Raw genomic sequence first — 15414 nt, 5'->3', positions numbered from 1 at the left:
TATGCTCAGATGACACCCAAGGGCCAGCGCGCCCACCTGGATAAGATGGAGCACCTATTTGGTCTCCAATAGTTGGCTCCATCGACTCCAGTCCCAGGGACATCAGGCCAGGGTGATTGTAGTGATCCAGGGCCGTTACCCTCTGTAGCCCGCCACAAAGAAAAGGACGCAGGGGATCGCCCCTCACCTGCGTCAGGCCAGTCCAAGACCTTGGGGATTGTCTTCCTCGGCGCCGCAAAAGGACTGGGCCAAGCACCAAAGTCGCCACCGCAAGATACCGGCACCAATACTGGAGGGGCACCGGTCTCAGCTGACCCCCCTTCGAAGTGGCCTTGGGGTGAGGAGGCCCCATCCTTCTCCAGACCCGGGAGCCTAGGGCATTCCCCTCCAATTCTGGTATCGGGTCCCGAGCCTCCGCGGACCCCCATGGAGGCTCCAGCTACACCACATCCGCTTTCTCCTCCCTCATCTGTGCTCACTATGCCTGAATTTTGGGAGGAGTTGGATTGCGTGGTCCAGAAGGCAGTGCTCCTTGCCCTTCGTGGCCTTGAGCAACCACCAACGCGGCCCCCATGCCGACACTGGAGACAGCACCCTCGATGTTGGTGCCCCTCCTGGAACAGCTGGACGTGCTGTTTTGTACCCTGCCGATGCAGCCGGTGCCCAGTGGTCCTTCGGTGCCCCGTCCGCCACAGATTCCCCCCTTTAATACTATTTCGATTTCGGGATCCTCAGAGGAGGGAGGATATGGCTCCGTGCCTGCCACCAAGGGCAGTACCTGTGGTACCCGATCACAGTCTCGATCCGTCTGGTGCCCCGGAGCCTCCGGGTCCACAGAGGCCCTCGATGTCCGCACAGCTTCTGGCACCAAGGCTCTTCGACAGACCATTGGTGCTGGTGCCTTGGGACCCAGGAGTTAGATTCCCTTCTCGACCCAGGGGGGGTCATTGGTGAGGAGGAGGTCCCTTACAATCCTTGGAGCGATGATTCCTATGAGATTTCCTCAAATGATCTCCTGTCTGAGCCCTCGCATCCGAACGAGAGGCACTGCTCACCCCCGGAGGACTTGTCCTTCGCCAGTTTTGTTCGGGCTGTGCCTGTTCAGCTGCTTACTGAAGAAGATGCCCGTATGGCAGCATATCAATTGTACATGAATCAGTACAATTGCAACCTCTGGAAGCAGGTCCAGGAGCTTGTGGAAAGTCTCCCGCAGAAGCTCCAGGAGGGGTTGGAATCCATAGTGCAGAAGACTTTCGAGGCTGGCAAACACATTCAGGCGGCCTATGATGTTTTCAGACGGCAGCAAGGGTGTCGGCAGCCGATAGTAGTGTCCAGTGCTGGGCCTGGCTTAAGGCCTAGGACCTCCACCCTGAAGTCCAGGGGAAACTGGCTGACCTGCCTTGCACAGGTGAAAACCTGTTCGAAGACCAGGTCCGGGATGCAGTGGCGCAACTGAAGGACCACCACGATACCCTACAACAGCTTTCCGCCAGTACCTCGGACCCTTCTACAGTGGCCCCTCGGGTGCCGCATCAGGAAGCGAGAAAGCCTTTCTACAGAAAACTGAGATACTATCCTCCGGTCTAGGGCATCTCTGGCAACCCCTAAAGGCTGACCACCCAGCCACGGGTGCCTCTTGCCCAGCCTGTGCCTCAGCCCGGCCCTGTGGTGGGATTTTGACTGGCACAGAGAGAGCAGCAGCCTAGTTCTGGTACCCATGGATCCCAAGCCACCGGTAGGGTGTCAGCTATGTCTGTCTGTAGACTGCTGGGCTCCCATCTTGACCGACCGCTGGGTGTTGGCCATTGTGAAACAGGGCTATTGCCTGGATTTTCTCAGTGTTACGCCGGACTCCCCTCCCTCACTAGGGTGGGATCTCGTAAAACATGCAACAGACCTAGAGTTGGAATTCTTAGCTCTGTTACGAGCCAAGACGGTAGAGCCAGTTCCTCAGGCCCAGCAGGGCCAAGGTTTCTACTCTAGGTACTTTCTCATTCCAAAGAGAACAGGGGGCGTCCGGCCCATCCTCGACCTACGAGCCCTAAACAGGTTCCTGAGGTGGGAGCGGTTCAAGATGGTCTCACTAGGCACTTTGTTCCCCCTTCTTCATCAGGGGGATTGGCTTTGTGCTCTCGATTTGAAGGATGCCTATGCGCACATCGTAATATTTCGACCTCATTGGAAATTCCTGCGCTTTGTGGTGGGCCAGCGGCACTTCCAGTAAAGAGTTCTGCCCTTCCACCTCGCCTCCACACCTCATGTTTTCACCAAGTGCTTGGCGGTGGTGGGGGCACATCTGCGCCAAAAGGGAGTGCAATTGTTACCATATTTGGACAACTGGATCATCAGGAGCCCCTTGAAGGAGGGAGCCCTTTGGGCCCTGCACTTGACAATCGAAGTGTTCCAGTCGCTGGGTTTTCTCATCAATTACCCAAAATCCCAGCTGATACCGTCCCAGCAGCTCAGATTTATTGGGGCCTGCCTGGACACCGCGGTGACCGGGGCATTCCTCCCCAGTGATCGTGCAATAGCTCTGGTGGGACTGGCTCGGTCCATTCGCCGCCGGCACACAGCCTCAGCCCGCTTACTTTTGCAGCTGATGGGCCACATGGCGGCGATGGTGCAAGTCACCCTGATGGCCTGCCTGGCCATCAGGGTGACACAATGGACTCTGCATTCCCAGTGGCACCAGGACTCCCAGGAGTTCTCCGCGCTAGTCAGGATAATCAGACCATTCAGGGACTCCCTCGCATGGTGGGAGGAAGTGGCCAAACTGGTGAAGGGCCTTCCTTTTCAGGCCCCTCCTGCTCTGGTGATCCTGACCACACGCCGCCAACATTGGCTGGGATGCACATGTGGATGACAACTGCATGCAGGGTGTGTGGACAGTGACCGAGACTGCCAGATAAATTTCCTGGAGCTACAGGTGACGAGGTATGCCCTGTATGCTTTCCAGGACCGCCTGTCCCACAAGGTTGTCCTGATACAGACAGACAGCCAAGTAGCCATGTGGTTCATGAACAAACAAGGGAGCACAGGCTCCTATCTGCTATTTCAGGAGGCTGCGCAGATCTGAGCCTGGGCCCTGTCCAGGGACATGCTCCTCTGAGCGGTATACTTGGCAGGGACAGAGAATGTGATAGCAGACCGCCTGAGTCGGATGTTCCACCCCCACGAGTGGTCCCTAAAGCCTTCCGTGGTGGACTCGATCTTCCACAGGTGGGGTCTTCTGGATGTGGATCTCTTCGCCTTCCCACAGAACCACAAGGTGAGTCATTTCTACTCCCTGTAGAGGGAGAACAGAGAACCAGCCCGGGATGCCTTCGCCCAATCGTGGAGCGCAGGTCTCCTGTATGCGTATCCTCCGCTTCCGCTGATAGGCAAAACCCTTGTGAAGCTTCAGCAAGACAGGGACTCCATGATTATGATAGCTGTGCATTGGCCGCAGCAGGTCTGGTTCCCGATCCTGCACGAGTTGTCAGTCCAGGAGCCCATCCGCCTGGGCACCTCCCCCGACCTCATCACACAGGATCGGGGAATGCTGTGCCACCCGAACCTTCGGTCGTTGGCCCTCATGGCCTGGATGTTGAAAGGCTAGTGTTTCAGTCCCTCGACCTTTCAGAGAATGTGCTGCAGGTCCTGGTAGCTTCTCAGAAACCTTCCACTTGGTATTCCTACCAGTTGAAGTGGAGGAGGTTCTTGGTCTGGTGTGTGGAGCAAAGGTCTTGAACCTTTCACGCCACGGCTCCTGGACTATCTCTAGCACCTCTGAGTCAAGGTTACAGACTGCTTCGATCCGGGTTCATCTGGGTGCCATCAGCGCCTATCACCGTGGGGTGGGTGACACCCCAGTTTCGGTGCAACCATTGGTGGGGCGCTTTATGTGGTGCTTGCTACAATTGAGGCCTCCGCTACATCCTCCTGTTGTGGCCTGGGACCTCAATGTGGTGCTAGCGCAGCTCATGAGCTCTCCGTTTGAGCCTATGCGCTCCTGTGAGCTTTAACATCTTACCTGGAAGGTGATCTTCTTGGTGGCAATTACCTCCGCCTACAGGGTCAGTGAGCTGCAGGCCCTGGTGACCTATCCGCCTTATACGAGGTTCTTCCATGACAGGGTAGTGTTACGCACTAACCCTAGGTTCCATCTGAATCAGTCTATTGTACTGCCCACCTTCTTTCCGAGGCCTCACTCCCAGCAGGGGGAGCAGGCTCTGCACACCTTGGACAGCAAATGTGCTTTAGCGTTTTACCTGGAGCGCACTGCAGCCCATAGGCAGTCCACGCAACTCTTTGTCTCCTTTGACAAAAATTGACTAGGGGTTGCAGTGAGCAAGCAGACCCTGTCCAATTTGTTGGTGGACTGTATTGCTTTCTGCTATGAGCAAGCGGGCCTTCCGCTCGGAGGCCGAGTAAAGGCACATTCAGTGAGAGCCATGGCAGTATCGGTGTCCCACTTCCGTGCGGTCCCGAGATCTGCAAAGCCACAACGTGGAGTTCCCTCCACACGTTCGTAGCCCACTACTGTCTGGACAAGGATGGGTTGACAGGACAGCATCTTCGGCCAATCTGTCCTCCATAACCTTTTCCAAGTGTGAGAACCCAACTCTCCCTGCCTAGGGCCCAATATGTGATTGACTGCCTCCCATTGTTGCCAACAGCACCCCTGTTGTTGTGCCTGTTGCACATTATTGTTTGTCTGTTGGCCCTGTATGTTCCGGGGGCAGCCTGCAGCTTGGTATTCACCCATCTGTGAGGACTACCATCCTGCTTGTCCTGGGAGAAAGCAGAGTTGCTTACTTTGTAACAGGTGTTCTCCCAGGACAGCAGGATGTTAGTCCTCAGGAACCCCATATGCCACCCTGCGGAGTTGGGTTCGTCTGCGGTTTGTTGTATTTTTCGCTTGTCTTTTTCGCTTTGATAGGAGACTGAAGGGTGACCCTGCGGGGATAGTGACATGCTGGGCATGCTCAGTGTGCCAGTCAAAGTTTCTAGAAACTTTGAAAAAGTTTTCCGTGCTGAGCTCCATCTGATGATGTCATCCATCTGAGAGGACTAACATCCTGCTGTCCTGGGAGAACACCTGTTACAGGTAAGCAACTCTGCTTTCTCTAACACAATTATGGCACCACTACTGCAAGTCATATGGCTCCTCCAATCCCTGGATTTCGTGGTCAACTTTGCCAAGCCAAACCTGGTTCCTGCTCAAAGAATTCAGTTCATAGGAGCATGGATAGATTTGCTTCAGGAGAAAGTATTTCTCTCAATTGAAAGCTGTATTGCTGAAGGGCCTGGTAAAGTTGCTTCTTAACAGGACTGAACATCAGCAAGGTTAGTTCTTGTTCTTTTTGGATCCTTGTCTGCTGCAGTGCATGTGGCTCCTCCAGTGGCGTGCAGTGATATTTATAGCAGTAGATTGTCTCCCTCTTCCTTACTCCCATCCCATCCCTGCCACACTCCATACTGAATCACCAGGATAAGACTCAACAACCCAGTAACTAAAATAATAACCGACATATTTAACATCTCTCTCACCGAAGGGAAATACTCTGAATGCTTAAAATCAGCAATCATTAAACCATTAATAAAAAAGAACAACCTAGACCAGGAAAACATCCAAAACTTACAGACCCATTTCAAACTTACCTTTCTTCGCAAAAATCATAGAAAAAAATCATTCACTCCCAACTCTCAGACTACCTAGATACGAACAACGTTCTTCACCCTGCCCAATTTGATTTCAGGAAAAATTTAAGTACAGAATCATTACTCCTATCACTAAATGACACAATTCTTCGAGGATTTGACAAAGGACTAAGTTGCATTTTATTACTCCTGGACTTGTCAGCCGCCTTCGACACAGTCAATCATTCCACCTTACTCAACAGACTACCCGAAATAGGGGTAACGGGCACTATAATAAAATGGCTCTTGGTATTAGGTTTGACATGAAGTAAGGCAGGGTTTTCCTGCCAGAGGGCCGCATTCAGAAGCTGATGGCGCGGCTGCAACTATTGACAGAAACAATACGCCTGACAGTATGGTCTTATCTACAGGTGCTCAGGTTGATGGCGGCCATCCTAGAGGTTGTTCCGTGGGCAAGGGCATGCATATGTGCCCTTCACAGGGCACTCTGCTGGCTCATTGGAATGCACAGTTTCAAGACTATTCGATACATCTTCACCTACCGGTGATGATCAGCATAAGCTGCAGTGGTGGTTGCAGGCAGATCATCTAAGGAAGGGAGTTTCCCTATGAACACCGGACTGGCTAGTACTCACGAAGGATACAAACCTCCAGGGTTGGGGGGCTCACTATCAGGAGTTGACAGTGCAAAGATGCTGGAGTACAGAAAAGTCTCTATGGAGCATCAATCAGCTGGAAGCCTGGGCTATCCGGTTGACATGTTTACGATTCATTGACTGATTGCAGGGACAAACGGTCTGAATAATGTCAGACGTGACGACAGTGGCTTATATCAATCGCCAGGGAGAAACCAAGAGCCAGCAAGTGTCGCAGGAAATAGCCCAATTCATGGAATGGGCGTAAGTGCATCTTCAAGAGATCTCAGCCTCCCTCATTGCAGAAAAAGATAATGTAAGAGCTGACTTTCTCAGCAGAGTCTGCACTCAGGAGAATGGGAATTGTCAAATGAGGCGTTCCAGCTCATAGTGGACCACTGGGGCCTCCTGTTTCTAGACTTGCTGGTGACATCTTACAATGCGAAAGTTCCTTGCTTCTCAGGAGAGATCAAAAGTCTTTGGGTATTTATGCCCTCATTCAGGAGTGGCCAGAGGGCAAGCTCCCCTGTGTCCCATGTTGGGCAGAATGATTCAGAGGATAGAGAGTCATACAGGGATGGTGCTTCTGGTGGCACAAGATTGGCCCAGGATGCCATGGTATGCAGATTTGCCGAAGGCTCCTGGTGGATGCTCCTATCTGATTACTGGTTCACAAGCATCTGCTACAGCATGGGCCTGTTCTTCCCAAAGATCCGCCTCTATTTTGTCTTACGGTATGGTTCTTGAGAGAGCTCGGTTGCTGAAGCGTGGTTATTCCACTACGGTGATTGGCACCTTGCTACGAGCAAGAAAGTTCTGCACTTTAGCTTATGTGCGGGTTTGGCGAGTGTTTGAGGTTCGGTGTGAAGACAGAGGGGTTCATCCTCATTCAATTAAGATCGCACTCATTTTGGAATTTTTTCAGAATGGATTGAATAAAGGGTTTGCCCTTAATTCATTGAAGGTACATGTGGTGACTCTTGCCTATTTCTGAAGTCAAATGGATGATGGACCTTTGTCGGCTCATCCAGGTGTGGCTCGTTTCTTGAAAGGGATGAAACATCTTCGTCCTCCCCTGCGGTTGCCGGTGCCCTTGTAGAGTCTTAATCTGGTTTGGATTTTCTGGTGGGTCCCACCTTTTGACCGCTGTGTAGCCTTTCCTTGAGGTTACTTACCATGAAAACGGTTTCTTGTAGCAATTTGTTCTGCAGGCCTTTTCTTGCCAGGAACTATTTCTGCAAGTTACTACGGGGGCGAGATAGTTGTGTATTGTTCATCCTTTTTGCCAATGGTGGTCTTGGATTTTCACTTGAAACAGTCAATTTCCCTGCCGACTCTGGACAGGGAGAGAGATGTGGATGAATATTGCTTTTTACGGTGCTTAAATGTTGTCATGTCTTGAGGTATTTAGAGGTTTCTGACCCTCTCAGGAAGACAGACCAGCTGTTTATACCCCATGGTGGGAGTAAACAGTGTGAGCCAGCATTGTGGGCTAAAATAGCCCACTGGATTAAGGAAATAGACATGTCCACGCATGTGGATGCTGAGCAGCTGTTGTCTAGTCAGGTTAGGGCTCATTCCACTAGGGCTCACAGGCAGTGTCATGGACAGAGATTTGATTGCTGTCTCCCCTCAAGATTTACCAAGCTGCAGTGTGGTACTCCTTACATACCTTTTCCAGGCATTACCACCTGCCCGGGAGGACGCAGCCTTCGCATATACGGTATTGATTGGACAGTGGGCAGCCTGCTGCCCTGTTCGGGAGTGGGTTTGATATATCCCACTGGTGTGGATCCACCTATCTGAATGCTAAGAGAGGAGAAATTACTACTTACCCAATAATTTCCTTTTGTTTAATGAAGATAGGTGGATCTACCTTCCCGCCCTTGGCTGCCGGAGGATTGTCCTATTGTCCTCCTGCATGGCTGCGTGTTCCAGGAGTTACTGGTAAGTGTCAGTCCAATCCCTAGACTAGTGTAATTACACTCTTTCTGAGCTCAGTGGTTTTCTGTTATCTGAGTGCTGGAGTGGTTGTCTGTTAATCAAGTTTTATTAGTTTCTCCACAGCTGGCTTTTGCAGAGAATACTAGCGGGCTGATGTCAGCTTTGCTCTGTCTCCATCTGCTGGTAGAGGTGCATAACCCTCAGGTGTGGCTCCACCTATATTCATTAAAGAAAAGGAAATTATCAGGTAAATAGTAATTTCTCCTTTCACTTAAATCCTTAAATGTGTGCTTCTCTCCATGGGTTTGGGGACAACTGTTATGTTCCAGTTGACTGGTTCTTCATTTATGTGCAAGGTGTGTTTTGTGAGAAATTTACATACACAGCTCTGTTTTCATTAATGTGATTGCAAATAATTAATATAAATTCTTCTCTTTCAGTTGCAAATTATTTTTCTCTTGTCATTCATTTCCTTTGGATGATGAAAGGAGACCAAACTGTGTGCACTTGTAGGAAAAATGATTGTAATAAGTTAGGTTTTCCCTGTTCTGCTTCTGGCAAATTTTTCTCTTATCTTATGCCTATGGAATTGTGATTACTAAATGGCTCCAGGTCATCAAAGATAGACTATCATCTTGTTTTGGTCCTCCTATTACGCTATATGAACCCTGTAGTTTGCTTTTCTTGTAGCTCCAATGCCTTTAAGAAAGCAGAAACTATATGTCCCATAGATCAGGGCTTCCCAAACCTGTCCTGGGAATTCCACAGCCACTCAGGTTTTCAGGATGTCCACAATGAATATGCATGAGATAAATTTGCATATTTGGAGGCTCTGTGATATGCAAATTAATCTCATGCATATTCACTTTGGATATCCTGAAAACCCAGCTGGCTGTGGGGTCCCCAGAACAGGTTTGGGAAGCCCTGCCATAGAGATGCAAAACTAGGACTAATTCAGCCCAAAATCTGGAGTTGTCTTCTGAGTACCATACTGGAATCTAAAATGTTTATTTTTTTGTCTCTTCACAGTTCCTGCTGTTCCCAGCACCACTCAGCCACCCCTCAGTCCTGTTTTGCCTCTGCCTGCCCCTACTTCTGTACTGCAACCCAGGCCTATGACAGTAGCCCCCCTCTCTGTCCATGCTCTCACACCGCAGCCCATGACTGTTTCCAGCCAAGTACCTGTTCCAAGGCCAGGGGCCCTAGCAACTGTCTCTGCTCCTACACTAACACCTAGATCTCTGCCTCCTAACATAACATTCTCCAGTTCTGGGTCTACACTGGCACCCAGGCCTGTGACTCTGTCTTCTGGTCTGATGTCCTTGCCAACACCCAACTGTGTGCCCACCCTGATGTCTAGGCCCACAGCTCTCATTTCCAACCCAGCACCTTTGACAGCACCTCTGACACCCACTCCTCCACCTATGCTAGCTCACAGACCTGTGAATCCTACCTACAGCTGTGCTCCCACTCTTGCGCCCAAGTCAGTGGCACACTTACCTCATCTAGGTCAGCCAGCAGTGCCCTTAATGGTTTCCACACTAGCATCTAGGCCTCTAACTACAGTATCCACCTCTGTGTCTACTGCAACAACTGCAACAGTTCCCAGACCTCTAACTCCCATAGTAACATCTGTATCTACTGCAGCAACAATGTCCTTTCCCAGGTCTCAAACCCCCATAGTTACCTCTGCTTCCATTGCAACACCTGTAACTGTCCCTAGGCCGCTAACCGTGATAGCCAGCTCGGCTTGTGCTGCAGCACCTGTGACTGTCCCTAGGCCTCCAACTCCTGTGTCCACCACTACTTCACTTGCAGTGCCTGTGACTATTCCCACACTAGCCCTCAGATCAGTAACTCCAAAAGCAACTTCTGCTACAGCAATTGCGACTGTCCCCAAACCTCTGTCTTCTACAGCTACCACTGCTTCTACAACAACACCTGTGATGGTGCCCACACTACCACCCAGACCACTAACTCCTATAGCCAATGCTGCTCCCGCAGCAGCATCCATGTCAAGCATGAATTCTGTACCCCGACTTTCAACAACAGTATCCAGCTCTTCTTCCACGTTTGTGTCCATGGTGCCTATGCTGACTTCCAGCCCTGCTCACTCACCAGTGTCCATGGTGATTCCTAATTCTGTTTCTGCTTTGGCACCCTTGGCAATTACAAGCCCTTCTTCCTTGCTGGGGCCAATGCCTGTCACCAGTCCTTCTGCTTTTCCAGTTTCTATGGAAGCACCCAACACTTCTCTGATGCCAGTGGCTATGTCAGCCTCTAGTCCTTCTGCTATGTCATTGTCTTCAGCTGTCTCCAGTCCTTCTGCCCTTCTAGTGTCTGTAGCAGTGTCCCATCCTTCTGCCTTGCCAGTGTCTATGGAGGTCCCCAACTCTTTTCAATTATCAGGTCCTATAGTTGTCACCAACTCTTCTGCAGTACCAGTATCTACAGCAGTCTCCAGTTCTTTACCTGTGCCAATATCTTTGGCAGACCCCAGCCCAACTCTTCTGCCAGAGTCCATGGCATTCTCAAGCCCTACTCTTTCCCAGTTTCCTATTGATATAGTTAGCCCAGCTCATACACTGACTTCCAGCCCGACTCTACCAACCACACCTATGGTACTAGTGCCTAGTTGTAAATCCATGTCATATCCTAAGGCCATCATGTCCTCCAGCCTTGCACCTGGATCTCTAATGAATCCTGGACCACCTCCTAGGGCTTCAACATCCAGGCCATTAACTCCTACTCCTGCAAAGACCTCCAGCCTTGACTGTACCCCCAGGCCTCCAGTAGCTTCTAATTCTGTGAATTCCAGTTTTGATGCTTCACCTAGGCCTCTAGTAACTCCCAACCTGACAATCACTTCTAACTATGACTCTATACTAAGGCCTCCAATAGCCCCTCATCCTGCAATGCCCCCCAACTTTGACTCTGCACTCACACCTCCAGTAACCCCAAGCATCACAGAAACTTCAGACTATGACCCTACATCCACACCCAGATCTGTGTTGACGGCCCTGAGCCCAATCATTAAGGAGGAGCTTGAGACCTTGTCGTTGAGATCTACTACGTTGACGCCACCTCCCCCATCTACCTCATTTGTGCTTCAGAGAGCCCGGCGGCAGCCACCCCCACCACCCCGATCACCTTTCTACCTGGTAAGTTCATTGCCAAGTTCAAATCTGCACTTAGTATGTATAGCGATAGCATAGCATTTTAAAGTGACCTACTTTAGCGTTCAGGTAGGTCAGTCCCGACGAATGGGTTATACACCTCTGCCAGCAGATGGAGACAGAGCAAAAGTTGATGTGACAGCCATATAACCCCAAAGTAGGTTTATTTGCTATTTTGGGGGGGGATGGGTGTGACTGCAGCAATTTTCAGTCTGGTGGAATTCCTGTGGTGAGTGAAGAATTGATAATGTTGGCAATGGGTAAAGCAATATTGTCTTTGATTTGAGGAGCATGGAGAGCTAGGATGGGATATTTTCATTTTTTAGATGATTTGCAGAATTTCTGTACTTGCAACTGTTTCAAAAGTATTCCATAATTGGGTTACTGAAGTGGATGTTAGAGTTGGAAGATTATTAAGAAAAGTCGATACGATTTTGTCAATTTTTGATTTAAAGAATTTTCCAAAAGCATTGCTTGTCAGTGGGTGTGTCAATATTGGGATAGATAGAACTTTTATCATTATGTTTGATGATAAATTTCACAATGTTGAATAGTCTTTGGGTTATTGTTAGAGAGTACAAGCACCACTTGCCTCCTGAGTTAATACTGTGTGATCCCTCCCTTAGTAAGGCTGTGCTCAGGTAAGTTTTTTTTGTTTTGTTTTTCTGTTTGCTTTATAAAAAAAATAAAATACAGCAGCAGGAGAGGATCTGTTACCTTGGCGTTTGTCTGCCCACTCACATCTTTGGAGAGGTTGGTGAGGTGAGGAGATAGTGCAAGAATGGCAGGTTGAGCAGCCATTTGGCTAGGCCCCACTTCCAGTTTTTTTCCTTTGGCATGCGATAGGCCACAAGGAGATTTCACACCTTTTTTCGCTGTGGACATCGGTGCACTCCTGCACACCCAGTTGCGCATCTAACTTCGTCTTTTTTTGAGGGGGATGAAACAGCTATTGCACCAATTTCCTCCTGAGGGATATCATGCTGTCCCTCCTTCAGTAGAGTCCCTCAGACCGGTTGCCTTGAGGGCCTTGGCCCTAAAGTGCGATTAGCAGTTGCAGGCCGAGCGAGGCTTGGTAGTGAGGATTTAGCTACCCCCCTCCCCCCCCCCCCCCCCCCCCCCCCCCCCCCCCCAATAGCCAGGACCCGTTCCTGCTCTCAGCCATGGAGGGCTGGGCTCAGGTGAATGTTTTTCTTATTTAAAAAAAAGAGAAAAAAAGTCATAGGCTAGCCTGCTCACGTCTCTGGGGCGTTCCATGAGCTGAGGAGGCAGTGCAGGCATGGCTGGTTGAGCAGCCATTTGGCTAGGCCGTGCATGGTAGGCTCCGAGGTCTTTGCATGCTTTGTTTTTGTGCTGTTGGCCGGTCCTGTGCGTCCATTTCTGCATCCTGCTTAGGCACCTTGGTTTACTGGGCCCCCAGATTGGGCACCTAGTTGGGTGTGCAGGCTAGGCACTTATACATGTGCGCACACTTTTTGGAAGCAGGTTTTATGCATGAGCTTTCACTGTTCTACACACTTACAACTATGGTGCCCATGGCAGGGAAAACTAAGCGCTTATCTATTGTGCTGCATGCCACTTCAGGGTCATTTAGCCGCAATTTACTTTAAGCCTGTGTCAGCGCTACCTGGATGCTTGGGGCAATTTACCCTATTCTGATTTGCTGGAGATGGTCCATCTCCGCAGTCTGTGGGGATTGAGACCTAGGGTGACATGAGGGTATTCCCCTCCTTTGGTTGATCCACAGGCCGAGTCGTCACGAGCATTAGCTCTCAAGAAATCCAGTTCAAGCCTGTGGAGCCTGGAATGGACCCATCCTCTCTTCCTGCATAGAATTCTTCCAGGGTTGGTAGATATTTCTAGAAGGCCGGTCTTCTGAATCACCAGTGACTACTAAGGTTGGTCTGTGCATTTCAAATGCTCCGCCGCCTGGCTCCTTGGCCAAACGCCACAATGCGGCGTGACTAAACTTGAATGCAGGTGATTCAAAACAATACCAATGATAAGAACATGCCATACTGGGTCAGACCAAGGGTCCATCGAGCCCAGCATCCTGTTTCTAACAGTGGCCAATCCAGGCCATAAGAACCTGGCAAGTACCCAAAAACTAAGACTATTCCATGCTACTGTTGCTAGTAATAGCAGTGGCTATTTTCTAAGTCAACTTAATTAATAGCAGGTAATGGACTTATCCAATCCTTTTTTAAACACAGCTACACTAACTGAACTAACCACATCCTCTGGCAACAAATTCCAGAGTTTAATTGTGCTTTGAGCAAAAAAGAACTTTCTCCAATTTAGTTTTAAATGTGCCACATGCTAACTTACATGGAGTGCCCCCTAGTCTTTCTATTATCCAAAAAACAGGTCGATACAGTTATGCCGCGTTAGAGTGCGGCGGTGCCAGGTGCACCCTCGTTCCCCGCACGCACAGTTCTCTTCACCTACCGCTCGATACTCTCTTCAAATTGCATGCAAATGCATGCCGCGTCTGCGAAGCGTTAGGCGAAGGTTAGGCCCGCGCAACCCATTTTACTGTATAGAGCGCCTATACAGTATCCTGGGTGCGCGGGCCTAACGCTTCACGGCCACGCTGGTATCTGTCATTTCAAATGACATTTGAAATGACAGGTACCAGGAAGTGGACAGTTATGTTCTCCGATGCTCGGCAAACTTTCCCCCAGCCCCCGCTCACCTGCCCTGGCCGCGTCCGGTCTCTGGTGCAGCCCCAGTCCTGTCCCCTCCTCCCGAAGCAAAAAAAAGTACCAAGAGAGCGAGGGGAGAGACGGGCAATCCTAGGCTCGGGCCTGCTAGTCCCTTCTCCTCTCCTCCCGAAGCAGGGCGCGAAAAGCAGCCTTGCTCCGGGAGGAGGGGGGGGGGCAGTTTAAAGCGACGAAGCGACTTACTTTTGCAGCCCCCCCCCCCCCCTCCGGACATCGGCGACGACCGTGGCTCCTGCCTCCAGCTGTCAGACAGACGCATCGCACGTGGGAAAGCGGCCCCTATGCGTGCAATTGGCTGCTCAAGACGTGACATCACATGCCGTGACGCCAAACGTCGTGATGTCACGTCTTGAGCAGCCAATTGCACGCATAGGGGACGCTTTCCCACGTGCGATGCATCTGTTCTGACAGCTGGAGGCTGGAGCCGCGGTCGTCGCCGATGTCCGGAGGGGGGGGGCTGCAAAAGTAAGTCGCTTCGTCGCTTTAAACTGCCCCCCCCCCTCCTCCCGGAGCAAGGCTGCTTTTCGCGCCCTGCTTCGGGAGGGGAGGAGAAGGGACTGGCAGGCCCGAGCGTAGGATTGCCCGTCTCTCCCCTCGCTCTCTTGCTACTTTTTTTTCGGGGTTTTTTTTTTTTTTTTGCTTCGGGAGGAGGGGACAGGACTGGGGCTGCACCGGAGACCGGACGCGGCCAGGGCAGGTGAGCGGGGGCTGGGGGAAAGTTTGCCGTCTACCCTTACCCCTGCCTCTAATGCTGGGGTAAGGGTAGGCGGTAAGTTAGCAGGGTAAACGCGCGGCAAAACGGCAGGGTAAAAAAGCGATAGTTGGGGCGCGCGTTACTGTATGGGAGGGATTAGCTAATTCGCTCGTTTACATTTAATATACTTGCCGTGGGCGGAAGGGGGCACCCGGGGATTTTAAGAGGCGGTAGGGATGAGTTAAAGGGGATAGTGTATCGCGGGAAGGACTAACGCGGCCGGAAAGTGAGTAGAAGGCGAGTTAGGAGCAGGGTAACCGCGGTTGCACTTTACTGTATCGATCTGAAAGTAAATAACTGATTCACATTAACCTGTTCTAGACCTCTCATGATTTTAAACACCTCTATCATATCCTCCCTCAGCCGTCTGTTCTCCAAGCTGAAAAGTCCTAACCTCTTTAGTCTTTCCTCATAGGCGAGCTGTTCCATTCTCTTTATCATTTTGGTCGCCCTTCTCTGTACCTTCTCCATTGCAACTATATCTTTTTTGAGATGCGGCGCCCAGAATTGTACACAGTATTCAAGGTGTGGTCTCACCA

The 15414-nt window shown here is 50.7% G+C and overlaps 1 protein-coding gene across 1 annotated transcript in view; it reads left to right on the top strand.

Annotated features, from left to right (window-relative positions):
• Positions 1-15414, top strand: part of SRCAP (Snf2 related CREBBP activator protein) — an 845719-nt gene that overhangs the window by 570077 nt on the left and 260228 nt on the right. The window contains 1 exon segment of the mRNA XM_029606814.1: positions 9252-11383. Within this exon segment, the coding sequence (XP_029462674.1) occupies positions 9252-11383 (2132 nt within the window).

The sequence above is a fragment of the Rhinatrema bivittatum genome, chromosome 6 (genome assembly GCF_901001135.1).
Source record: "Rhinatrema bivittatum chromosome 6, aRhiBiv1.1, whole genome shotgun sequence".
NCBI classification, from domain to species: domain Eukaryota; kingdom Metazoa; phylum Chordata; class Amphibia; order Gymnophiona; family Rhinatrematidae; genus Rhinatrema; species Rhinatrema bivittatum.
This window is presented reverse-complemented; position numbering and strand designations above follow the sequence as displayed.